The 26,858-nt window shown below is 46.7% G+C and overlaps 1 protein-coding gene across 2 annotated transcripts in view; it reads right to left on the bottom strand.

Annotated features, from left to right (window-relative positions):
- Nucleotides 1–1,496: 1,496 nt before the first annotated feature.
- Nucleotides 1,497–26,858, bottom strand: part of BEND3 (BEN domain containing 3) — a 61,964-nt gene continuing 36,602 nt past the window's right edge. The window contains exons 4-7 of one of the 2 annotated variants that reach the window (XM_061427665.1): nt 19,655–19,758; nt 17,311–17,358; nt 15,349–15,551; nt 1,497–5,501 (exon numbers count right to left, since the gene is read on the bottom strand). In XM_061427665.1, coding sequence (XP_061283649.1) covers nt 3,252–5,501; nt 15,349–15,551; nt 17,311–17,358; nt 19,655–19,758 — 2,605 coding nt within the window. In that variant the 3' untranslated portion in view covers nt 1,497–3,251. The remainder of the gene's footprint in view (nt 5,502–15,348; nt 15,552–17,310; nt 17,359–19,654; nt 19,759–26,858) is intronic. The other variant, XM_061427666.1, reaches the window with a different exon arrangement.

Genomic DNA, 26,858 nt, shown 5'->3' with positions numbered 1-26,858 from the left:
CCCACCACTTCATAGCATCTCTCTCCATGGTGAGGCAGGGTTAAGAGCTCAATGGCCTCCAATCTGAGGTCTTGAGACCCTCCTCCTCAATCAGGCAAGAAGTAAACATTTGGGGCAAAGGTGGAAAATGAAGCCATGTCTGCAGGAACCCAAGTGGCCATACTATGGTGTGGTCAGGCCAGTGACTCTTAGCATTTAAACAGTTAATCCACTTACCACTAAGTAGATCCCATTGGTTGGTTGATGATTGCTGCTGATGTGGTACCCCCTCCCACCAAACTTAAAAAGCAGGGAAGGGTGGGGTCCAACACTGAGGGGGAGGGGCACACTAACACCCATGACACTGGGCACAACTTTATTCCCTGTCAAACCTGTGTTGTCATGTAGACACAGCCAAAGTGAACGGAAGCAGGATTAGAACACTTAGTACATTCATGACTATCTTCGTACATTCTTTTAAAACTCACTAACAGAAAAACGAGGGACACTACCACCTATTGTGACGTGCTATTTTACTCAATATCAGAATGTGTCTGTGCTACTTCTGGATGTGAGGGAGAAAAAATTCCCCAAACACAAGCAAGTATTAACAAAAATCAAAGAATTTAGATGGGGAGGGAGTAGGGATTTTGCCAACAGATTATGGAAAACATTACATTTTGAAAAAAATTTAGGTATTTTATAATTCTATTGCTTCATGTAAAAAAAAAAAAAAGCCCCTGGAGCCCACCTGTATGGCTGGAGGCTGAGGACACCACGCAGACAGACTCAGGACCTGCAGGTGGTTCCTGGTGAGTCGGTCCAGAGAGACAAGATTACAGCTCACAGAGAGCGTCCACCTCTCTTCACTGGAAGGGACTCTAAGATTTGGGGGAAGAAGCCCCATACAGGAAAGGTATTAAAGAAACCATCAAAACACAGTTTCCAAAAACTGGACATGCTCTAGGTTGTAAAGAGATATATTTAATTCCTAGAACCTGTTGATGTCTCTTGTGGGTAGACAGGATGATTAAAAAAAAATTATTAAATGATTGTGCTTCTGAAGTTGCAGGGTCACATTCCACCCTCTAGAAAGCAGGGCAATTTTCACATGGCTTGGAATCCTCTTGGATACATCCTAGAGACCAGAACAAATTCCACAGCACCCTCCCACTCGCAGGATCCCGGTGAGGGAGAGAGTGCCACTGCCATCTTTGGGTGTGTGTGCACGCACATGCACGCAGGCATGCATCTGTGTGCTGGAGAGACTAAGGCATAGAGAAAGGCCCAGGAGAGGGGGAAGTGAGTCTCCGGCTGCTCCAGTCCTCCTCCTTTCCAGGCACAAAGAGGTTGAGCTTGTTATTCATGTCGGTCCCCTTCATCTCACTTCAGTTTTTTACTAAGAAATGTGTGTGTACACATGTATGTGGGTGGGTGAGAAAGAGTCATTAAGTCCCTGTGTGTTTCCAAATTGTAATAATTTAGGTCCGCAGTTAACAACTGAAATAATCTGTAAATGACATTTAAAAGCAGATTTACTAAAGTTAGATCGGCAACTTCACACTGCTCAGAATCCTGGCATTAAAAAAAAAAATGGCCGCGAGTGCAGGCAAAGTTCCATCAGTCAGTAATGCTGAAGTCCTTATCTGTATGAAAAGAATTCACAGATTGTTTCTATTATTTCTGCATTTTAAGGTAGCAAAATATTAAGCCATTAGGTTATTAAATTAACATTCCACAAGGGTTTTACGACTACCCTGTGTGATTCAATTTATTTTCTTGCTTTCTGGTATAATGTATTGTGTTTAGACTGTTCCCTTTCCCTCTTAGGCACTAGCCCCCAAAGTCAGGTAGGTAAAAGTACTGTTTTTACATTAAGGACTTTACCTGTTGGGGAGTTTCCTGGTTGGAATCCTGGAGAGCATGCCACTGGCCTGGAGCAGTGTGACCTTCCCAACCAGGGAAGAGAAAAGAGGTGTCTCATCCTGAGGCCGAGGGACCGGCCAGATGTAGGAGAGCAGGACCTTCTGGGGGCCGAAAGAGAAAGCTCTGAGTGGACCCCGGAAAGGGATATGGGAGCCCTATTTCGGATGGCCTGTGTCCTTCCAACACCAGGTATCCTCAAGACAGGCCACGGTTTAGGCCCGGCCCTGAGGAACAAGGATCTGTACTGACTGTAGGAGCCAACACTGAGGTGTGGTGAAGCCACCATACAGCTCCCAGAACCTGGGTTTTATACAAATACACACATGGAAAGTAAACAGTTCTCAGTGAGCCCAATGGGGCCCATCCTTAAACAAGAAGCCAAATAACCACACACAGTTTTCCAAGGAAATGTTTGCCCCTCTAACCAGCATCCTTGAGGAGGAAGGAAAGAGGGCAGTGGAAGGACACAGCTCAAATGAAGACACTGTGAACGTGTCTCCACGTCTATCTACATTCATATCACCATCATCACCATCCAGTGTTCTTGTCTACAGGGTGAGCAACATTCACCTGGCACAGCAGGGTGAGACAGGCCAGGCCAGCCGTCCCCGCAGCCCCTTCCTCAGCACCACAGTGGGAGGGAGCGAGCAACTGACCGTGGCCAGAAAGGACACCGAGCTACCCCATCCCCTCCACCGCCATCCAAGAGGCGTCCTGACTCTTCCAAAATCCGATGTATTAATAAAAGACAAGGTCAGTAAAATCCGTCTCTATGCCACCTGAAGCTATCAGCCATCATGCATGAACATGGCACTTCTAAAAATTTCATATATCTGAAACCATCTTAAAAAAAATTCCCAGTGACTCAAGTCATCTTACAGTACATCTCAAATATTAAAGAAAAAAAATTTTTTTTCTGAGTAAAATGGCCTCCACAGAGCCCAATGATTTACTTAAAAAGGGTTTCTTTTTAATTAAAAAAAAATTTTTTTAATAAAAATTGAAGACGTAAAATGTGGGCAGAGGAACAAGAGGGTTGCTTGATTTGCATTTCAAATGGTGAGGGGACTGGGAGGACAACTGCTGAGGAGAGGGAACCCTGACGGCCCCTCTGCCCTCGCAGCTCTGCTCTCCCAGGCTCTGGCTGCACCACAGGAACACAGGACAAAAGTTTTAAGTACAAGAGACCAAATGCGAGGCTTCTTTGTGTGGCCGTGACCGGCTGGGCGATCGCGTGTGCAAATGCAGCAGGCCCCGCCCCGCCGATATAACGTGCGCGGCTGCGGACGCGGCTCGGGCTCGTGGTGGTGGGGGGTAGGGGCGACGCTCAGTGCCCCTGGTACCCCTCACTTCTCCACCTTCTTGGCTTTCTTCAGGATGTCGCATTTCTTTCTGTTGGGGCGGCGGCAGCGTTCGTCGATGCTCGGGATACATTCGTAGTGCCACACCTCCTCCATCTTCTCCACCGGGTACACGGCCTCCACGTAGTGGCGGATGAGCCGCAAGCGTGTGGGGTCCAGCTGCTTCTTGTTGCATGCCCCGGAGTGGTTGTACTGCAGCCGCAGGTTCTCGGTGGTGAAGAGTTCGGGGAAGAGCCTGACGAGCAGCCGGGCGGCGAAGTTGCCCACGGAGAGGCTTTGCTGCACGATCTCGCGCACTTCTTTGTCGGACAGCAGGTACGGCGAAGGCACCGGGAAGTCGGGCGAGGGCACCACCAACTCGTCCAGGGGGATCTTGCAGAAGTCCTTGCTGCTCCTTTCGGGGGGCAGCGGGGGCCCCTCAAATTCCTCCCGGAACCGCTCAGGGTTGATTGCATAGCTGGCCAGGTCCCTGCACTCAGGGCCCGGAACGTGGACCTTGCGCTGCTGCTGGTAGGAGCGCCTCTGCTCCGTGTCCCGGCGCCGGCAGCGCTCGTCCAGTTTGCCCACGAACTCCAGTGTCCAGACACGGTCATTCTTGGCCCGTGGGTAGAGCAGCTGCACGTAGTGGCGGATGAGCTTGATACGGGACGGGTCCAGCTGCTTCTTGCCCAGGGAGCCGCTGCAGTTGTACTGCTTGCGCAGGTTCTCGTGGGTGAAGAGCTCCGGGAACAGGTGCACCAGCAGGCGCGAGGCAAAGTTGCCGATGGACAAGCTGCTCTCGTAGATGCTGCGCAGCTGCTCCTTGCTCAGCAGGCAGTCGGCGCCCGGCACCTCGAAGTCGGGCTGCGGGATCTCCAGCTTGTCGAAGTCGATGGGCACCAGCCAGATCTTCTTGGACCGCCGGCCGGGCCGCTCGCCCTCGAAGCTGTCTTCCACCTTGACCACGGAGATGTCATCGGGCAGGCTGGATGAGTCGTAGCAGTCGTCTCGCGGGGGCTCGCCCTCGCTGCCCGCGTCCAGCCCCAGGCCCTCCAGCTCGTCGTTGATGCGCTGGGCACACTGCTGCAGCCAGGCATCCTCCTCCTGCATGTCGGGGAAGTAGATCTCTGTGTAGTTGCGGATGATCTGTAGACGCTGCGGGTCCAGCTCCTGCTTGCCGCCATCCCCATAGCAGCTGTACTGCTCGCCCAGCTTCCTGTGGTCGAAGAGCTCAGGGAACAGCCGGTGCAGAAGGAAGACCGCAAATTCGCCCGGGGATGAGGCCTCGTCCAGGAACTCGGTGAGGTCCTGCGTGTCCACCACATGGTCAGAGGCGATGGTGCTGCTGCGGTCCAGGGACAGGGCCTCCTCCTGCTCCTTGCTGTCCAGGAAGTGGCCAGCATCCACCTGGGGCTCGGCCTCGAAGAAGCCAGACACCTGGCCGCTGGGCTGGCTGTCCTCCATTTCCCGCTGGGCCCAGAAGCGGCTGAAGAAGTCGTTGAGCTGGGGCAGGCACTCAGCCTGCCAGACGGCCGTGTCCTTCACCGATGGGTAGTAGACCTCCACATAGTTCCGGATGAGCTGCAGGTGCAGCGACTCCAGCTTCCGCTTGGCCGCGAAGCCACAGGCGCCACAGCCCCGGGAGAAGTCCACGTCGCTGAAGAGCTCTGGGAAAAGCTGCACCAGCAGGCGACAGGCCAGGTCACCACCCGACAGGCTCTGGTCCACGATCTGTTTGAGCTCGGCCGCCGTGAGCTGGTACTCGGGCGGCGGCTGGAACTTGGCCACCATCTCAGTGGGGCTCACCTGCTTCTTGATGCGGCTCACTTCCAGGGAGAGCAGGTCCACCTTGCTGTGCAGCTGCGACATGTTGGAGGAGAGCGTGTTGAGCATGTAGAACATCTTCTGGATGAGAAAGTAGATGTTGGGGTCGCTGTCTGTGGCTGCTGCGGGGCCGCCAGTGTCCCGCTTCTGTGTCTCGTTCAGGAGCCGCAGCGGTGAGGGGCTGTTGCTGGGATTCACTTTCTCTGAGAGCTCATAGGTGTTGAGCATGTCCCCCGCGGGAGGGTTCTTCTTCTCCATAATCTTGTGTGAGATACCATACAGAGGCTTCTTGTAGGAGGGCGTGCTCACGTCGTGGCCAGGCTCCTCCTCTCCCGGCCACATGGAGCCCAAGTTCTTGCCCCGGCCTGCCGGCTCCCCGTTGCCCTGGCAGGGCGAGCTGTTCTCCCGGTTCCGCATGCCTGCTAGGAGTGCCTGAAAGACAAAAGGTATATCAGGTGAGGGTTCTGATCTATGTCACACACAGAGGGGCCCAGGTCAACCTCAGGAGCCTATGAGAAAGTGTTTCCCTTGCCTGGGAACCATTCTGTGGGTCCAGAAGTGAAGTGAAGTGAAGTGAAGTCAGTCGCTCAGTCGTGTCCAACTCTTTGCGACCTCATGGACTGTAGCCTACCGGGCTCCTCCATCCATGGGATTTTCCAGGCAAGAATACTGGAGTGGGTTGCCATTTCCTTCTCCAGGGGAACTTCCTGACCCAGGGATCAAACCTGGGTCTCCGGGATTGTAGGCAGACGCTTTACACTCTGAGCCACAAGGGAAGCCACCAACACAAACCTGCATCCCAGGGCCAAACTTGCTTGCTCTCCCTAATCCCTGAGAGGCTCAGGCTGGACCCTGGTGGCTTTCAATTCCCATAGGACACCATCCCTGAACTTCCTGTCCACAGACCGAGCACAGATGCTGACAAGGCCTGGCGAGAGCCCATGAGGGATGGGAGAGAGACCCCAGGAACAGGAAGTGCTCCTGTGGCAACCTGGCTATGGACAGGTCACCTAATTGCCCTGACTGCTCTCAGACAGGCAGGAGTCCTGCCAATAGCATCTACAGAAAGCACAGCTTGTTGTCCAGTCTGCAGACTCTAGGAGAGCAGGCATCTCTACTCTGGACAGCTCCCAAGATGCACGGTGCTGAGCATGGAAGAACTGGAATCTAGAGAACCACAGTCAGCTGCCAACTCTACCACTGCCTGGAGTCATGTCTTATTTCAGACTGAAAAGGCCCAGAACTGCCCCAGGCCCAGCCAACTGCAGATTCCGTGAAGCGATGAGGCCTCCCAGGTTTCTAAGTCTCAGTGTCCTAGTTCCAGCAGCCCTTCTCAATCAGAACTGCCAAAGAGTTTTAAGCCCCAGGTCCTAAAGTACCCACTGTGTGTGATGAATTAACACCTTTCCTATGCATCTAGAAAGGTACTTTCGATGTACTCTCCAGCCTTGCTCAATAAAAGACAGTGAGAGAATTAATGATTTTAGGAATTATCTCCTCAACTTGCCCAAGGCTGACATACTTTGCAGGTCCACTCTCAATGTACTCCCAGGACCTGTTCGAGATACCAAAGCTTGAGTCCAAGCTTCATACCAGAAGGCGACTGCCCAGACCATTTGGGATCCCAGGGTCCTCACTGCTTTTATTAGTGGTTTTCCCTATTGCCAGGCCCTGGATGGTTTAAGAGGTTTACTGACATATATATGGACAAATGATTTTCAACACAGGTTCAAAGGCAATTCAGTAGAGAAAGGAGAATCTTTTCAACAAATGATGCTAGAAATATTGGACATACATGTGCAAAAAAAAAGAAAAGAAAAAACTTTCATCCTACATGTATCATATAAAAAATTAACTAAAAAATGGATCATGAATGTAAAAATAAAAACTAACTTAAAATTCCAGGCTTCCCTTGTAGCTCAGCTGGTAAGGAATCCACCTGCAATGTGGGAGACCTGGATTCGATTCCTGGGTTAGGAAGAGCCCCTGGAGAAGGAAAAGGCTAGCCACTCCAGTATTCTGGTCTAGAGAATTCCATGGACTGTATAGTTGATGGGGTCGCAAAGAGTCAGACACGACTGAGCGACTTTCACTTTTCACTTTCAAATTAAAATTCTAACACCTCTAGAAGAAAACAGAAGAGCAATCCTTTATGAAAACTGTTTTAGGCAAATACTTCTCAGATATAACACACAAGCACAATCCATAAGAAAACAAATTAATAAACTGGACTTCATTAAAATTTAAAACTTCTTTAAAAAATGAAAAACAAGCCTGCTGCTGCTAAGTCACTTCAGTCGTGTCCGACTCTGTTTGACCGCATAGACAGCAGCCCACCAGGCTCCCCCATCCCTGGGATTCTCCAGGCAAGAACACTGGAGTGGGTTGCCATTTCCTTCTCCAATGCAGGAAAGTGAACAGTGAAAGTGAAGTCGCTCAGTCATGTCCGACTCCTAGCGACCCCATGGACTGCAGCCTACCAGGCTCTTCTGTCCATGGGATTTTCCAGGCAAGAGTACTCGAGTGGGGTGCCACTGCCTTCTCCGGAAAAACAAGCCTAGACTGGAAGAAACCAGACATATCATTTATCTGATAAAGGACCTGAATCCAGCTTACATAAAGAACACTCAAACTCAATGACACAGAACCCAATTAAGTTTCAACAGTCACTTTAGAGAAGCTATATAAATGGCAAATAATCATATAAAAAGATGCTCAGTGGGACTTCCATGGAGGTACAGTGGTTAAGACTCCACACGTCCACTGCACAGGGCATGGGTTGGATCCCTGATCAGGGAACTAAGATCCTGTATAAAAGATGCTTAAGAACATGCATGACATTAAAACCACACTGAGATAGCATATCACTCCCCACAAGAATGGGTATAATCAAAAAAGACAGATGAAACTGAGTGACAGAGATGACATGAAGGAACTAGAATTCTCATAGGCTGCTAGGGTAGATATAAAATGGTATAACCACCTTGGAAAACAGTTGGTATTTTTTTTAAGAAGTTATATGTTGGACCATATGATCCAGGTATATTCCACTCCTAGTTATTTATTTACCAAGCAAAATGAAAGCACACGATCAAATACTTTTATGCAGATATTCATGGCAGCCCTGTTTATAAACAGCTCCCAACTGGAAACAACCCTAATTTTTATGAACAAGTATACAGATGCACTGTGTTTACAGCAGAGTACTACTCAGCAGCAGAGCTGACCAACCTGGTACTCATGATGAACCTCAAAATAATTAAGCTGAGTAAAAGAAACCAGATAGATAAAAGAGGCCTGTAGGATGCCATTCGTATAAAATTCTAGAAAAGGCAAACGCATCTTTAGTGACAGAAAGCAGGGGAAAGAAAGGACGCAAAGGGACACAAGTAAACTTTCAAGGTAACAAGTGATGGCTTTGTTTCTCATCTTGAATGTGGTGTGGTTTCACTGGTATATACACGTCAAAACATATCAAATGGTATGCTTTAAATATGTTGTTCATTACATTTCACTCATAAACCTGTTTTTGACAAATGTTGAATTTGACCCCAAAGTATACTGGAATATATTTTTGAGCGCCTATTTAAGCAGAAGAGCTAATTGGAGAGCAGTGGTGGGCGTCAGGGGAGCAGGTAGGGTCGAAGCACAAAGCATGTTCTTCTACAGACATGTGCGAGCCTTGGGCAACTAGAAAATGCAAGAGAATAAAGCATCCTTAGGACGCTGGGGGAAAATATGGCTGTGTAGTCTGACCTACCGCGGCACTTCTAAAGTCTAATGTCCATATATATTGCCTGAGATCTAGTGAAAATACAGATTCTGATTCAAGGCTCTGCATTTCCAACAACCCATTGGGCCTCTCTGGATGGCCAGGGCTAGAAGACAGTGTTTATCCCTGGTTTATCTCATTCAGGCAGATTGGGTGTCATTTATAAGCCTTCAGATAACACTAATGCCAGCATAACACAGTACACGAGGTGCTTTACTCTTGCAACCTTAGGAAAAAAAAAGAAAAAACACAGGGAAAAGAGACAGTCTCTGAGGGGACTGCCACTACAGCAGCAGGTGAGCAATACAAAGGCCTGAGTTGGAAGGAGACCATGGACAGATCTCCCTATTCATGCCCCGTGCCCCCTGCATGGAAGCTGGGAGTCCTTGCCATTGGACCGTCACAGAATTCCCCAGACCTTCTTTTTTAGATAATGGAATCATCAGACTCATATTAAACACAGGTTAATTTTTCTCCTGCATCTCTGCTGACAACAACTGTGCAAAAAAACACCTACCTTACTCTCAGGAACCTAAAAAATAATAGGATTCTTTCAAGTGCTTTAATTATCCCATGTATGACTGTATTATTCACTCAGTTATGTCTGACTCTTTGGAACCCCATGGAGCCAACCCTGGGATGGAACTTGGGTCTCCTGCATTGCAGGCAGATTCTTTACCATCTGAGCTACCACGGAAGCCCTAATTATCCCATGGAGGTAATTAGGTAATTAGGGTCAGAGATCCCTGACCCTCCTATTACTGCCCGTGAGCAGAGGACCAAGGGCTACTGGGCTGGAGCGAGCCTGCTGTCCACCCCTCTCCCTTGTGGGGTCTCGTCCCTGAGACCTATCTGTACCCTCACCACACTGCATGATGGTTACCTGTGGGACCAGGTCTTCCCTACTCCATCTCCAGTGTCCTGCAAAGTGCCTGGGACACAGAGCGCTCACTGAACATTTGTTAAGCAGGGTAAAGTGTCTATCCCTCTCAAATAAATGTTTAAGAAAAATGTTCACAGAGGCTACTAGCTTCATGAATAACATGAGTGTAGGGAGGTATAAGGCCTCCCTGGTGGCTCAGTGGTAAAGAACCTGCCTGCCAATGCAGGAGACACGGGTTCGATTCAATCCCTGGGTCGAAAAGATCCCCTGGAGGAAGAAATGGCAACCCACTCCAGTATTCCTGCCTGGAAAACCTCATGGACAGAAGAGCCTGGTGGGGTCCATTCCGTGGGGGTGCAGAAGAGTCATACATATCTAAATACGACTATAGTCCTTGGAATCACAAAAGGTCACACACAACTTAGCGACTAAACAACAAAAATAAGGGAGGTATAAGGGAGTGGATGGGTCCTCTGCGTGACCCCTCACATGTCAGCTTCCTGTGTGTCACTCAGGAATATATAATGGTCCCTGTCTCAGGTACCAGGGTAGCTATGAGGATCTAATTAGATAATGAACATGATGCGCTGAGCCCACGTCTGAATCACAGTAAGTGTTTAATAAATGTTTACTGTTATAGTACGACTGTTATTAACAGTGCTCTTCCCAGCCAGAGCAGTGACAATACAATGGGCTTTTTATTGAACTAGTTGTAATGATTACTGCTGCTGCTGCTAAGTCGATTCAGTTGTGTCTGGGACTCTGTGCGACCCCATAGACAGCAGCCCACCAGGCTCCCCGTCCCTGGGATTCTCCAGGCAAGAACACTGGAGTGGGTTTCCATTTCCCTCTCCAATGCATGAAAGTGAAAAGTGAAGTCGTTCAGTCGTGTCTGACTCTTCGAGACCCCATGGACTGCAGCCTACCAGGCTCTTCCGTCCATGAGATTTTCCAGGCAAGAGTACTGGAGTGGGGTGCCACTGCCTTCTCTGTAATGATTACTCTTAACTATTAAATAAAGAGGAGAACTTAAGAACCTGAGTTAAGGAAGGTATAAGTAACTTAAGAACTTAAATAAAAGGAGAACTTTCCTCCCGTGTAACAGTGTAAGTCACTCATAGAAGGAATTCTTAGAGGTCTGTTTGCCCTAAAGGCTGGGCTGGAGGAGTCCAAGAAGCACAGGTGAGCTCGAGGTAGGGTGTCAGACTCTTTTCAGTTGTTTAGTTCTGCTATATGGCAGAGAGCAAACGATAATTTTAAAAAGGAAGGAAGAAAGGAAAGAAACCACGTTACACACATCAGAAATATGGAGAAAGGAAGGAATGGAGACGGTTGAAAATCTTTACCCCTGAGGCAGCGTGTTTGGAACTGTGGTTTGTCATATGACCCATTCAGAAATGATGACACTGATTTGATAGATCAAGACCAGCATAAAAGAGGGAGGGGAGGAGGAAGTGTGAAAGACAGGAAGGAAAGAAAGAAAACAACAGAAAATATCAGAGGGCACTGCACACAGTAAATACATTCAAGAAATTCTGTTCTTTCTCTGTGTCTATATATGTACATACAAATCCAAATATGTGAACCGAATGACTCTGTAAGGTGGATTTACAACTGTTGAAAAGCACTGCCCTAATAAATTCAAAACTTCTTACCTGCTGATTCCTATAGATTATAAATAAGATTTTTAGCAATTTACTCACCATTAAATTTTACTGCACCAAAATAATTTTGGAGGTCCTACGGATTATGAGATTCACATGAGGTTTTACCAATGTAGAGAAATTTGAGTGTGTAATGCCAATTATTAAAGAAAATCATAATTATATTACAGCTGATTTTAGAAAGGGACAAGCAAAGGCTTTGTAACAAGCAGTTCCACTAATACATTTAAAATAAGATTCTATGCAGAGAGGTTACCAGAAACTCACATGCCATGCAACAAGAGTACATGTTCTTGAAGGGGATCTGCCTTCATTAATACTCGGAGTAGGAAATAAGCACAGAGAAAAGTTTTTGGGTGAACTGTCTGAACAAAACAAACAGAAGTAGTTTGACCCCCGCCACATTCCTACTGCAGGCAGAGGCCAGAGTCGATCAGAACTGGAAATCCCCCCAATAACTCTCACTAGTCAGCCTCATTAATAAAAATATTTCAGTTTCTACCAGGCATGTTAGAAACACTGCCATCAATACAAACATTTTTGGCTAACTTGCTTAAATAAAAATTAAGTTAGAGTCCCAGCAGAGGGCAATATTCCTCGCTCCCAGAGCCCTTGGATACACAATCCAACATAGAACACGGCACGAGCACCAAAGAGAAGGTCCTAAGATATGCCCGCACTGAGGTTCTGTCCACTCAGTGCTCCGTTTACTTCCACAAACACTGCCAAGGTGACGATGGACTGGCTGCATTTGCTGCTGCTGATAAAATCTCTGCTCAGCTGTCTAGGAGTATCAAGAAATCTTTAAATCTGCGCTACTTGGCACTGGTGTCTGGCTGACACCATTCCCAATTCTCCAAGGCTCATCTTCCAACCATATGGGAACTCTGCTACCCAGCTCAGGCTCTGCAGTACCAGATCCAATCGCACGTTTCGTTCTTCTGCTAGCACTCAGACCCAAGCAGGAATGCCCGACTCTCTGAGGTGGAGAATCTGACTGATCAAGAAGAAGCTGACGTAAAGTTACCAGTGAGGCACGAGCAGGTTATTAAGGGGGCTCCCACATGTCCATGCCCAGTGACATCTTGGGGATTGGGTCACCACGGAGAGGCTCCCAGCACTGAGCATCTTCTTCAGGACTCCAAATGCAAGAGCAGTCACTGAATTCAGTTCAATGAAAGAGGAATAGCTAAATGGTGCCCAGAGTCAGCAAACTGGAACACCAAGAAAGCAGCATGCCTCCAGTGTAGGGAACTGAGGACTGCTGTGGCATCAAGGGCGGACCATGCAAAAGGGCTCCTAGGGGGCTGGCAGCACCACTCAAAGTGAGGCAAGGGTGACGCTCTTCACTTTTAATAGAATGTTTATCTTCATCATCATCATCCTTAAATAACCAGGTATAGCTAGTGACAAGGAATGGATAAGCTGTCTACCACACAGAGCCAGTAAACAAATATTACAAGGCCCTGGGGACACAGGGAACAAGCCAGTCTCTGCCCTCATTGCTTTTATCCTTTGGGTCATCCTTACACTGCTGACAGTGTATGACAAGGATGAAGAATGTGCTAACATGCCCCCAAAAATGAGAATCTGGGGGGATAAAGCAACTATAATGAGGGGTGAAGAGAAAGACCATAGGGATGGCCAAATATCAGAGCAGGAGCTCCTCACAGCATCTTACAAACACCCCACAATCCTCAGGGTCATCCGTGTTTAAGTGCAGTTCCAAATCAAGCAGGCGTGGGAGCACTAGCCTCTTGGAGGTTCACTCAACTGGGAAGGGTCACAGTGCCTATCCGCTAGGGCTGCTGTGGAAACGACGACGAACCTCCAGCTGGGATCACAGTGAATGACACTTAGGAGGTCTTCAGTACATTTGCACTGATTCAACGAGATGGCATTTCCACTCTCCAGTTGAAAAACAAACCACAGACACACTTTAGGATTAAAAACAAAGATACAAGGAACCCCAGGAGAACAAAGCTAACTTCTACCTGGCACAGGGCTCTTGAATATCACTCCCACTTCTGTGAACAAAAAGATGATTAGCAATAAAAATGCTGGCTACTCACCTCCCACATCTGCTGTATTTGGCTATGGTGCCTTTCCCAGCGGAAGCGCCAAATATGTCTTTATACAGCCTTTTGTTAAATTTTTGGAGGGAGGTTTTATTTTTCTTCTAAGCATTGTACTAAATGTCACTCATGAACAGGCCTTCAGCACTGATAGGGGTTTGAAGTGATGGACCTTTAGCATCAGGGCTGCCAATCAATTCCTCCCCTCGCCCTCACCCCCTTCCTTGGGGTCGAGGGAGAAGATGGAAGGTGCTCAGAATCAAGGGCGTTCAGGCCTGGGGTGTTTGGGAAGGCATCAGAAGGCCTCTCTTGGCAATTGCATGTCATTTTCCTCCTGATAAATGTGGAGGGAGGCAGCTGACCATAATGGGTGGTAGTTGGAGATGGGGGTTAGGGAGCAATAAATAAACCCTTCTGAAAGCTGACATGGGGCAGGCTCTCTGCTGGGCTTGTCTTGATGCTCCACACAAGGAACCAATGAGGGAGCTGTGTCACTCCCATCACCATAGAGGGACCTGAGTTTGGGAGCTCATAGTACCAGCCAAAGGCTCCATGGTGAACTCCCCCTTATCTGACTCCAGGCTCCGATCATTCTGGAAATGACCATTCCTATGGGCTGGATCAGAGAAGGTGGGGCTCACCTCCTCGATATGAAGCAGGGTGCTGAGTGTTCTAAGTCACTCCTGACACCTCACACCAGCAACAAGCCTGCCCCACTGGCGTTCTGGCACTTGACTTAAACTTATGTGGAGGAGATACTAATTCTCTCATCACTGTTATATGGATTAAATGAAACAAGAAAAGGTATGTGGGGCTTCCCTGGTGACTCAGTGGTAAAGAATCCGCCTGCCAATGCAGGAGACACAGGTTCAATCTCTGGTCTGGGAAGATGCCAAGGAGCAATTAGGCCCATGTATCACAACTATTGAGCCTGTGCTCCTCAACCTGAAAAGTCCACACTCAACTACAGAGTAGCCTCTGCTTGCTGCAGCTAGAGAAAACCCAGCACAGCCAAAATAAAATAAATAAATGAATGTAAACCTCAGTGTTCCATGATGTGGAATGCAGAGCAGTCCTCATTATAATGTAATATAAACATGCATATTGAAATCCAGTGAAAATCTTAAATCTTATGACTTTGCTAATTAAGAAAAAGGATAGTTTTTACTTTTCAAAGGCTCACTAAATCTCTAAAACCTATCACCTCCCAATCTGCTGTAGCATCTAACAGAGGAGAATTAAAACAAACCAAGAGCAACCCAGGGAGTCCCAGGCGGACACCCCATGTATGGGCTAATGACAGTGAGCTCTGAAACTTGGGCTCTGTTGGACAGACATGAAGAAGTTGAAATGCCTACCTGGGTCCCCCAAAAAGTGTGTTGGGGAGGGGGAGGGGAGGGGGCTGGAGAGCTTGGGAAAATGTTCTGCTAAGAGTTTAAGGTGTGATCTGGCTATCTGCAGGGAGGCTCTGCTGACCAGGCATTCTCATCTCCCAAACTCCCCTCTCTCCTCAGTCTTCACTGTTTTGTGAACCTGTCTTGTCTCCCGTGGGAACTGCAGGCTGCTCGAGGGGACCACCATGACCAGTTTCATTTTCTCTCAGAATTCAGCCAAGTTCACTATAACCAGCAGGTGATTAGGAAATAAAGCAAATTTATAAAATAGGTAGGTTAGGGGTAACGGGCATATTATAAAATAATTGTCCTCTTTACAAGAAGATTCACTGAACAAGCTCCCCGAATAAATACAAAAGATGGACCTGATTTAGGAAAAGCCCTGCTGAGCCTCACTTGCTCCAGTAAGGTGCAGGCTATGTGAAATGTGGTAGGCTTTCATTAACAGTCCTTGCTGTCAACAAGTTCCTGCTTTCCCAGTAAGCCCTCACCTCGGGAATAAGCCGCCGCCTCTTCACGCTCGGGACTGAGTCCAGTGGGCCCTCGCCACCCAGGGGCTTTCTCTTGCTGGAGTCCTGGACAGCAGTGAAGACGCCATCCAGAGGGTGCTTCTCAGCGGACCTGGAATTCACTGAGCAGTCCAGAGCAGCATCTTCGGCCTCTGTCTCCACTTTCACAGTGTTGTTTTTTAGAACTGTGGCAGAGAAGAAGTGGGGCTCAGTGGGGAGGCCACTGGGCAGAGCCTGGTTTAGCAGGGTCCCCAAGCACCAGGCTGTATGCAGCCACCTTTTGATATTCTCAAACAACAGTGTCAAGAGTAATAATCAATGAAACTGGCTTTCCAACCAGCCAATTTATATTTCACCACACTAGTCATGCTATACACTGATATTATATTCCAAGAACATTCAGTTTAAAGCAGCTTTTAAAGTCTTTTCTTGGAGAAGGGAGAAGAGATGGAAGGAGAAAAACACACTACTCTTTTAAATGGTGCTTTTAAAAAAGTAACCCTGGAAAGATACATAAGATACCGTAAGTGTGAGTGGAGAAGGATGGCAATCAGTAACGAGAGGAGACTTTTCCTTGATTTTTCATTGTGTGTCTTTTAATACTGGGTTGGCCAAAAGGTTCGTTAAGTTTTTCCATAAGATAGCTCTAGTAGCTCTTAACTGTCTTTAATTTCATCAGAAACAATTTTGTTAGACTGTACTGTGATAACTATCATATCAGTGTGCATTTAAAAAAAAATCAAAATTGGTGAATTTTTGTGCAGCCATTTTAATATTGAAGATGAAAAGAAGAAAAAGCAATATTTTCAGTATATTGTTTTATTACTTCAAGAGAGGTAAAAATGCAACTGAAACACACAAAAGATTTGAGCAGTGTATGGAGAAGGTGCTGTCACTGATCAAATGCATGAAAAGTGGACTGTGAAGTTTCACTTTCAGAAGTCCAGAGACGGTCATACAGACCAGCTGAAGTTGGCAGTGACAAAATCAAGACATTAATTGAGCACAATCAACATTATACCACTCAGGAGATAGCCAATATATTCCCAATACCTCAATCAAGCACTAAAAATCATTTTCTCCAGCTTGGTTATATTAAATTGCTTTGATGTTTGGGTTCCATATAAGTTAAGTGAAAAAAAACCTTGACAGCATTTCCAGATGCAATTCTCTACTTAAATATAACAAAAATGGTCCGTTTTTAAAACCAGTTGTGATGGGTGATGAAATGTGGATATTGTACAACAATGTGGAACAGAAGTGATCATGGAGCAAACAAAATTAACCACCACCAACCACACCAAAAACGTCTTCATCCAAAGAAGGTGATGTTGTGTATATGGTGAGATTAGAAGGGAGTCCTCTACTACAAGCTCCTTCTGGAAAAGCAATCAATTCCAACAAGTACCGCTCCCAATTAAACCAACTGAAAGCAGTACTTGACAAAAAGTGTCTGGAACTAGTCAACTGAAAATGCATGATTTTCCATCAGGATAACACAAGACCTCATGTTTCTTTTGATGACCAGGCAAAAACTGTTACAGCTTGTCTGGGAAGTTCTGATTCATCCTCTGTTTCACCAGACATGGCACCTTCAAATGTCCATTTATTTTGGTCTTTACAAAATTCTCTTAATGGAAAAAACTTCAATTCCCTAGAAGCCTGTAAAAGGCACCTGGAATAGTTCTTTGCTCAGAAAGATAAAAAGTTTTAGGATGACAGAATTATGAAGTTGCCTGAAAAATGGCAAAAGGTAGTGAAACACAGCAGTGACTATATTGTTCAATAAAGTTCCTGGCGAAAATGAAAAATGTGTCTTTTAGTGTTACTTTAAAAACCAAAGGAACTTTTTGGCCAATCCAGTAGTTTTGAACCACGTGAATATATCTTGAAAAGAGTATTAAGTTAAACTACTTTTTAAAAAGAGGCTTTTTTTTTCTTTACCTTCTTCTACATCTTCACTGAATTCAGTTGCGTTCATCTTCTGTTCCACTAAAAGAAAAGACAAAGGCAAAGTCTTGACTTATTGTTTATTTTTTAAAATTTCACCCACCCATAAGAAATCCCCTTACCCTCCCAACCCTGGCTCTGGGTAACAGAAGGTTAAGTTGATATGACTCTGCAACATCAAGGAAAACTGCATCCTCTTGTTTGCAAATGCTGAGAAGCAGCCAAGCCTCCTGTGCACCTGCTGGGAGTTCTCCAAGACTTTATGTGGGCAGAATGCATCTTAAAACATCAACTGAGAGCCACTTATGGAATGAAAGGATCTGAGAAACTCAAGGCTTACAAAAGACCTCAGCTTGGATGATCTGTCAGTCCCTGCCTTAAACATCTAACCACAATGTGAAAAGGCTGACAAAGGTCCACAGCAGGCTGTGGAGCCTGTGAACCTGAGCTGAGGTCCTAAGATTCCAGGTGGTCCAAAAAGACCTGTGCTGTCCATGAGGGTGGCCACTAGTCATGCGTGGCTCCAGAGGACTCGAAATGTGGCCAGTCCAAATGGAGATGTGGTGTAAGATACATGCTGGATTTCAAAGACTCAGCAGGGCAAAAAGAATGTAAAATATCTTGTTAATAATTTTTATACTGATTACATGTTAAGATGATAATATTTCAGATTTATTGGTCTAAGTATTAAAATTAATTTCACCTTTTTAAAAATGGCACTGAGAATAGTGCCATACATTATAGCACTATGTGAGTGCCACTAGCAAGTTTAAAATTGCACATGTGGCTTTCACTACTGTTACTGGATGATGCTGGTCTAGCCCTTTCTTCAGAAGCAAGAGGAGAGAGGCACTATGGGTTCTTAAAGCTCCTGAGCTCCATACAGTCTGGTCCAAACCACTCTATTTATTGATGAGGGAATGAGACTGGAGGGGTTGGCAGTACCTCCTTCGTATGGGCTGCAGGGTCTGGTGGAGAATCAGGGGCTGGTTTCCCTGCCCCAGCCGAAATGGAATGGACATCATGGTTAAAAGTACCATTATGCCTTTGAGATTCCCCAAATAACGTAACAGCATGTCCACAAATTGGATAAAGTATAAATGTGGTAGTAATGTTGACAGCCTTTACTGATGACGTTGAGGAGTTGTGGTTCTTACCACTGGTGAAGCTGCCTGCAAGTACTGGGTGCCCATTCCAGTTAACTGATCAGAGGGCAACAGGCCTAACTTCACGAAATTTGTATAAGGAAGGGGGATGCCATCTACAAAGTTCAGTAAACCATTCAACAAGCAACTGTGGAATGGTGTGCGGTCCCGTTTTAGACAGGTCAGTGGAGGGACAACCAGAGGATGACCTGTGTACAGGCTAACAACTTCAAAGGTCACTAAGAATAGCAATGCACAATGCATGGCACTCTTCTCAGTCATCACAATTAGTTCATGACAGGAACAAGTGTCTTCATCTCTGTGTTACTAATTTTCAAAGGAATGAATAAGAAATTTTAAGATTTATTTGAAACTGAAATTAATTACTACTTACTAAACTATCTACTATCTGAAAAAGACATGCAGGGAGATTGAGTGAATATAGACAGTGAGTCAGTCAACTTCAAGGGGCCAAGAACCACTTTACCAGAGCTGAATTTTTATCAAAGACAATCTCCACTGTATTCCAGGGAAATAAACCTCAAGTCTGGGTGTCTCTGAGGGGAGAGCTCCAAGTAGGTGGCGGGGCATCAGAACTCTTTTCAGACAGCAAGGTTGGCCAACGCTGGGTAGAAACTCAGGCCTGACTGGTAAGGGGCTTCTCAAGGAGATGAGAATGAGCCTCTCCGGCCCAACCTTGACCAAGACTGGGCTGCCACCTGCCCCTGGAGACCCTACTGCACCACCACAGAACCGGTCTCCTCAAGTGAGAAACAGCCGAACGGCGGAGGAGGAGAGAGTGCGGGGCAGCCGGACAGGGCCCAGTGCACAAAACCAATGACATTCTGGAGAGGAGAGGCAGGGATGGGAGAAGGTGGCACAAGGCTTATTTGGGGGTGGTGCGGGCTGGAAATCCACAAAGCCTCTCCGGCTAAGCAGAAAGCATGAAAAGGACAAGTGACTCCTAGAGGAAAAGAAAACAGGAGGTGATGAGAAAACCTGGCAGAGAACCACAGGCACCGAGCAAAGATGGTCTGGATAGTTGACACTCCACTTCAGAGGAGCAGCGAATGTGGAGGTCCCCACGAGAGTGAGACTCGGTGAGCGCCACTGTGCCACGCCGCCAGCTCAGCACCTGAATCCCGAGCTCTGCTGCTTCCCAAGGCAGAAGGCGATGAAGGAAGGGTACACACCTGAGCCGCCTGCGGGTGGCAGGAGGGCCGGAGGGGGCTGCGCAGCCTCACGGGTGAGGTGGGAGGCAGGGGTGGCGGCTTCCTGGGCACTCAGAGTGCATCTGCTTTGGAAAACATTTCCGTGTTCATTTATAGACCAGTGACAGATGCTAGATTAGCACAGAAATCACCCAGAATGCAGTGTGGTGGGCCCCTTCTCTCCTAGACAGTGAAGAAGCCATGCTCATTGAGAAGCTGGGCAATGTCCCATCTGCAAGGCCTGGAAAACTAAGTGCCTCTGGCTCATGTGCTGGGGAGTGAGGTGAGGGTCCCCATTCACATCCCTGGCCTGCAAACTTGGGGCCTGGTGCTGCCCGGCCATTTCATGTGGCCTCCATCTCACCCTGAGCGATTTCAATCCCAATTTTACCAATAAAAAATACCAAGGGCATATACCTTCAATATTTACCATTTTTATTTGTCATGCATACTTCAATGAAGCTGAAAAATTATTTTTATGTCATTCTGATTACAGGAATAAAGAATTTGACTACTGCAAGGGGAAGGAGGTACTTGATCAGTGTCACGCAGCTAATAGGTGGTAGAATTAGGATTCAAACCAAATCTGTGTATATCTCCAGTCAGCCACCATGAGAGGGAATAATAGAATTTGCATTCTTCTGTTAAGAGTCTTCTGATGAACACCGAGGGCAGTTTCCAGCCTTGGATGTCTCTGACCACTAGCATCTGGAAATCTCCTTTCACCTGCATGTCACTACCAGGAAGACAAGGCTGCTCTGTGCTTATACAGACTCCATAATTTGGAAGTACTGACAAGAAGGATGGGACGTGTGGGTCGCTTCCGGGTATTCCAAGCTGACGTACAGACAGCGCGTCAACACCATCCCATCCCTCCACTTCCTGGTCACCTTCCAGATGAAGGTCACAAGGCTATGCATCCTGGGCGGACACTAAACACCCGCATGCCAAGCATGCCGCAGAAATTCCTTTCGATTACACAACTATAGGTTCTGTGAGAGCTGCCAACTTCTGCAGCGTCCCCCACCAGGCTGCTAGGATTACAATCTCCTTTGCCTGCAAGTCTTTGGAGCATTTGTTTTACCATTCTCTCCTTCTCAAAATCTTCTTATGCCTTCACCACGAATCTCAAAATGTGAGACAGTCTAACCATGCATCCCCGTGTCCCTGAAAATCAGCTTCTCCCCTAAAGGTGCCTGTTTCATGTTCCTGACCAAGCCCAGGGGAACACTGAATCTAGCGAAAGGGGCGGGTGTCACTTGCTGCTGCCTCTAGTTAAAACGCATAGGCCCTAAGACACGGATGACCTCTGGGAGGGTAACTCTCAAACAGGACTAATCTCCAGTGAAGTCAAGTCGCTGAGTCATGTCCAACTCTTTGCAACCCCATGGACTGTAGCCCACCAGGCTCTTCCATCCATGGAATTTTCCAGGCAAGAGTACTGGAGTGGTTTGCCATTTCCTTCTCCGGGGGATCCTCCTGACCCAGGGATTGAACCCAGGTCTTCCGCATTGCAGGCACACTTTACTATCTGAGCCACCAGGGAAGCCCAATTCCAGTAGTTACTCCAATTAGTGAAAATGCTAGTTTTTTGTTTAACCAAATAGCCTAGAAAGCCTCAGGTGAGGTGACCATCACTGGTAAAGTAAGGTTTTAAATACTTTAAAACCTTTAAGTTTTACATAGTATACATAGAGTATACATAGAGTATATACAATTTTGTTAGAATATCCAATAGTCTTTATCTTTCTTCATAGAGTGAGAGGATAGTGTAACCCCAAATGTTTAAGAAACAACAGGATGCTTGAGACACTCAAATACCAAATTACAAAGGATAAGTTGCTTAAATTGGCTACATAAATGCAGTAGCCCTGGGAGGCCTACCTCTGGGCCTCATGCTGGAAAAATGGCTGAATCTGCCTCCTGCCTATCCTGGCTGGGAGCTGGAAGTGAGGGCGGAGCAAGACAAGGGGCGAGCGGAGCAGTGGGAACCAGTCACTGGTGTTTCCAAAGAGCCAGTTCTAAGAGATCCCACAAACAAGTGGAAAAGCAGAAAAGACTTGCCAATTATAGATAACTGAGAGAGTGCACTTTATAAAGGGAAGATACTTAAAGTCTTCTTTTCTTTTGACTAGATACACATGCATCCGAAAATTCAAAAGGTATAAAAGGACATTGGTTAAAAAAGCTCCCTGTTCTCCAGTCACCAGGTTATTAGTCTCTTGGAGGCATCTCATTGGTTTTCCTGAGTTTCTCCATAGACACTCTGTACCAGAGGGTCTCAAAATGGGACGTGAGTTGCCTGCACGGACTGCGTTTCTCTCCCCGACTCCAGCACTAGTGGAGTCAAGCTGGTAACTTGCAATTGTCGGTGGTGGGAACTTACACCACGGAAACTGACATTTGTACAAACCTTGGTTCTGCGCTTTTTTTTTTTTTCCTTTTTGGAGAGTCTGTTTATCAGCACATCCAAGGCCCTTTCACAAGGTCCATGAAATCAAAACTATTTTCATTACACTGGGGTGCTGTTGCCTCCTTCATTTCACAGGTGTGCTACATGATACTTTATTATGCAAAAGATTGAATACAGAGGCAGATATAAAACCTCTGCAGTCTTCGATTAAGTCTGATACTAAAGAGATTTGCAAAAGATGTAAACAATACCACTTTTTCACTTATTTTCTTTGGAAAAATAATTTTTTTTCCATAAAAATATAGTGTCGACATTAATTCATGATGCCCTGGAGAAAGGAATGGCAATCCATTCCAGTATTCTTGCCTGGAGAATTCCATGGACAGAGGAGCCTGGTGGGCTGTAGTCCACAGGGTGGCAAAGAGTGGGATACGACTAAGTAACTAACACTTTCACTTTTCACTTTTCAGGTAATGGATTTATTTTGGTTATTTTTCAGTGAATTGGTAAATAAATATTTAAACTTTTTTTTTTAGTTTCTACCACGTAAATATTGACAGGAACTCATATAAACAAAAGTTCTTTGGGGGTCCTAAATAATTTTTAAAGGTAAAAGGGATCTTGAGACTAAAAGGTTTAATATCCTTGTTCCTTGCTTCTTTGGCTTAATGTATCATGAAAATCTCTGTATCACTTTTTATTTTAGTTTAAATTCCCCTAGAAGCAGATTTTGATGCGAGGATTTGGAGAGAGTCGTTTCTTTGGGAGAAGACAGAGAAGGGCTGAAAACCAGTACGGGGGCCTGTTAATGGGCTTCTGGTGGGTGAGCTGAGGGGCTCCCCAGCTCACCTGGGCACCCCTGGAAGGCGGAAGCCCTGCTGTGCCATTCCCTTCCACCTCCTCACCACACTGCCCAGTGCTCTGCCACTCCACAAAGACTCAATGCAAAAGACAGCTGCCTACACCATGGAAGAGGCTGTGCTAAGAGCTCTACTAAGTGGACATAAGCTAACAAGCTTAGGGGGCAGACACCCTTCTTAGGCTCATTTTACAAGTGAGGAAACTGAGGTAGAGTTTCAGAGGCAAATGGGGCCTCAGAAATCATCTTGGGTGGCTCAGTGGTAAAGAATGCAGGAGACACGGGTTTGATCACTGGTCTGGGAAGACCCCACATGCTGTGGAGCAACTGAGCCTGTGCGTCGCAACTACTGAGCCTGTGCTCCAGAGCCCAGGAACTGCAACTGCCAAGTCCGCTCACCCCAAAGCCTGTACTCCACAACAAGAGAAAAGCCCATGCAGCAGTGAAGAGCCAATACAGCCAAAAATAAATAAAATTATTTTTAAAAAAGAAATCATCTTGTTTAATAGGTGTGATACCCAAGGCTCAGAGAGGTTAGTTAGTAGCATGCTCAAGATCCTGCGTCGGGAGTCGCTCCCAGGAGCCCTGTGCTTTAGCGGTTACACTCCCACTGAGTGATGGCTGCTGGTGGGGTGACTGTCCTCTGTGCAGAGGGGATCGACCGGCCGTACAGCTTATTTACAGGGATTGAAGCCAACACAGGGTAGAGATGGGAGGGCCTGGGGGATGAAGATGGAGCTCTGGGAACTTCTGTTGGGAGGGGATGATGGGTAAACACCAGATGATAACAGGAACAGGAAGGAAAGAGCAGTCAGAACCTCAAGGTTAGAAGATATTACATTGAAGTTTCTATAACAACCATAAGTCCCATCTAATAAACACAGGCCGCATGCCACAGCTGTGTAGAAGACCACTGGTGCTTACAATTTTGTGACATGGATACAAATAATTTTAAATTGATATATACTTTCAAGATTTCTTCCCCCGCTTTGGGGGAAGAAATAACATTAAAGTACATGCTTGAAGAAAGTATTTGCTTTGGAAATAATGCTGCCAATGTTTAAATGGGTATATCTTGATCTTCTTCATCACTTTCAGCTCCTAAAGACCTACAGCCAATCTTTCTGTCACAGAGAGCCCCACACACTTGACAATTATGATAGGAAACAAGCAAAGGTCAGAAGAGCAAAGAACCTGGGCTGGGGGTCTTTAACTCGAGCTGATCTCAGGTTAAGCACAGGCAGGAACTCTAGCGTCAGGCTGAGGAGATCCTGGGGCAGAGGAAGCCCCCTGTAACTGCAGTCATTACTGGGGGTGGTTTAGTCACTCAGTCGTGCCCAACTCTTGTGACCCCATGGACTGACCGGTAGCCCTGCCAGGCTCCCCTATCCATGGGATTTTCCAGGCAAGAATACTGGAGTGGGTTGCCATTTCCTTCTCCAGGGCATCTAATTACTCATAAATTCACAAAAAGCTGCAGAAAAAATGGAAGGAACAACAAACTCAATATGACCTGGATTGAGACCACCTTTGATCACTACTGTTATTTCCAATATACAAAGTTAGAAAGTCAACTGCTAGACATTTTTCCCAACATGACTTCTAAACCTCTACTGACAGGAAGAACTGAGCATTAAATTAAGTGTAAAGATTCAAAATCAATCGTTCATCACAGCGCCACATAGTCAATAACAACATACTTCAAAGTTCAGTGGGGATATCTCTATAATCAAAAAATGCCATAAAGCAGACAGAAGAAAACATTCCAAAATGTTAATTACCTCCAATTAGGATGATTATGGAAAATTCTCTTCTTCAGTTTCCTCTACTTTCCAAACATTCTACAATGAGCATGCAATTCTTTGAAACTGAGACATTTTTTTAAATAAAAAATAAGAAGTTTTGCAATCTTCACTGCCTAGCCATGTCATATTCTTAAGTTATACCCATAACAGCAACAAGCTAAGAACATAAAATCAAATCCATTCAAGCACTGAAATTACTGATGCTCTAAGAAACAATACAATAACTGACAAACTAGTGCAGACCTTTCATTTTGTAACTGTCCCTGAATTACTGACTCTGAAAGTGTAAAAAATTCCTCAGTACGGAGTATGCGGAAGATCAGAAAAAAGTCTCATCTCAAAAGCTCAGGTGTGAACAAGAAGGTGAAAAGATCAGCTTTGAACAGTAAGGAAATATCGTTTCCTTGTGGGTATATTATAGGCTTCATCAGTTCATTGCATGATATGTGGGAGTGTTTTTCGAAATAAGCCAAATCCATTCATGGGATGGGGAAAAAAAAAACCCCAAGCCTGGACCAAGTACTCCGGATCAGGGACCTGAGCTGAGCGCTGAAGTCAGGGCATTTAGAGAGTCTGTGGTTGTCCAGGGAAGCACCTTAGCAATTCTCCAGCCAGGCTTGCTGGGTTCCTGCTTTCTGGATGACGGCTGGCCCCTTCGGGGTTCTCTCAGGTCTGTGCCCGAGTACCTTGGGAGACTTCTTACCCACACTTGGAGCCCTCCTTCTCTGACTTCTCAAAACCAGACTAAACTGGGCAAGTCAGGGACCTGCTCCAGGGGCCGTGGCTCCAGGGTGAAGCAGCAGGATGCAAAGCAGAGAGGGGAGGGGAGGTCTGGGAGCTGAGGAGTGGCTGGGCCACAGAAAAAGGAAGGAGTGTGCCGAGGTCACCGGCTCCAAGTGTGTAACAAGGAGTCACGCGAGAATCTGCCAGAGAGGTGGGGTGGTGGGGTGTCTTTGTTAGGAATTGGATGCGAGACCGCAGCAGAGCAAGCAGGGGGCACCTGGCTTGGAGGTCCCTTGGCAAAGCCCTCTGCCTGCACTGGATCACTGGGCTCTTGGGTTCTTCCCTAAGCACCCCACAAGGAAAATGTCCTCTAGGGCCGCCCCCAGGGGCTGGGAGTCACCCAAAATGCCTCAGTTGAGAGACTCTAGCCCAGGCTAATCAGAGGCGCCGGAGACTTGTGGCTGCCCGAGTCACACAGGACAAGCGCCAGGCCCAGAAATGGGAAGTACTTGGGCTTCCTGAAACCTCGACGTGCAAATCCCGGCCAGCTGACTCAGAACTCTGCTCCACCGCCTCGGAAATGTCCACAGGACTTAGGACTCGCCTCACAACGAGGTTTGTCCCCAAGACCTGGCCCAGCTGTGTACCCTCAGGCTACCCTGGAGCAAGTCCTCCTGACCTCCATTCCTGTTTCCGGAAGCAAAGTGAGGCAAATCCGCACTCCCCCAGGGCCTCCTTGAGAATCTGAGACCCAGAACAGGAGTGATAAGAGCCTGAGACTTTGGGGACAGTGGCTGTGCAGCCCCGCCACATACAAAGGGAGAACAGGCCCAGACCATTTCAACGGTGTTATCAACAAAATACACGCTAGGATTTAAACGGTTTATACTTCGGGCTTCCCGGTGGCTCAGAGGGTAAAGAATCTGCCTACATTGTGGGAGACCTGAGTTGATCCCTGGATCAGGAAGATCCCTTGGAGGAAAGCATGGCAACCCACCCTAGTATTCTTGCCTGGAGAAGTCCATGGACAGAGGAGCCTGGCAGGCTACAGTCAATGGGGTCAGAAAGAGTTGGACACGACGGAGACTAAGCACAGCACCTGCTGTTCACGGAAAGCCACATGATCTGACTTTGTGAAACCTCCCCATTGCAGGTCACACTGATGTTTAAAAATTAAAACACAGAAAACGACAGGGGTGGGATGTGGTGGAGGTTCAAGATGAAGGGGACATATGTACACCTATGTCTGATTTATGCTGATGAATGGCAGAAACTAACACAATATTGTAAAGCAATTATCCTCCAATTAAATTTTTTTTTTTTAAAGGAAGACATCAGCTAACATTCACGTAGCACTGGCTCCAAGGGCTAAGTTTTACACATTCA

The sequence above is a fragment of the Bos javanicus genome, chromosome 9, assembly GCF_032452875.1.
Source record: "Bos javanicus breed banteng chromosome 9, ARS-OSU_banteng_1.0, whole genome shotgun sequence".
Lineage (NCBI taxonomy): Eukaryota > Metazoa > Chordata > Mammalia > Artiodactyla > Bovidae > Bos > Bos javanicus.
This window is presented reverse-complemented; position numbering and strand designations above follow the sequence as displayed.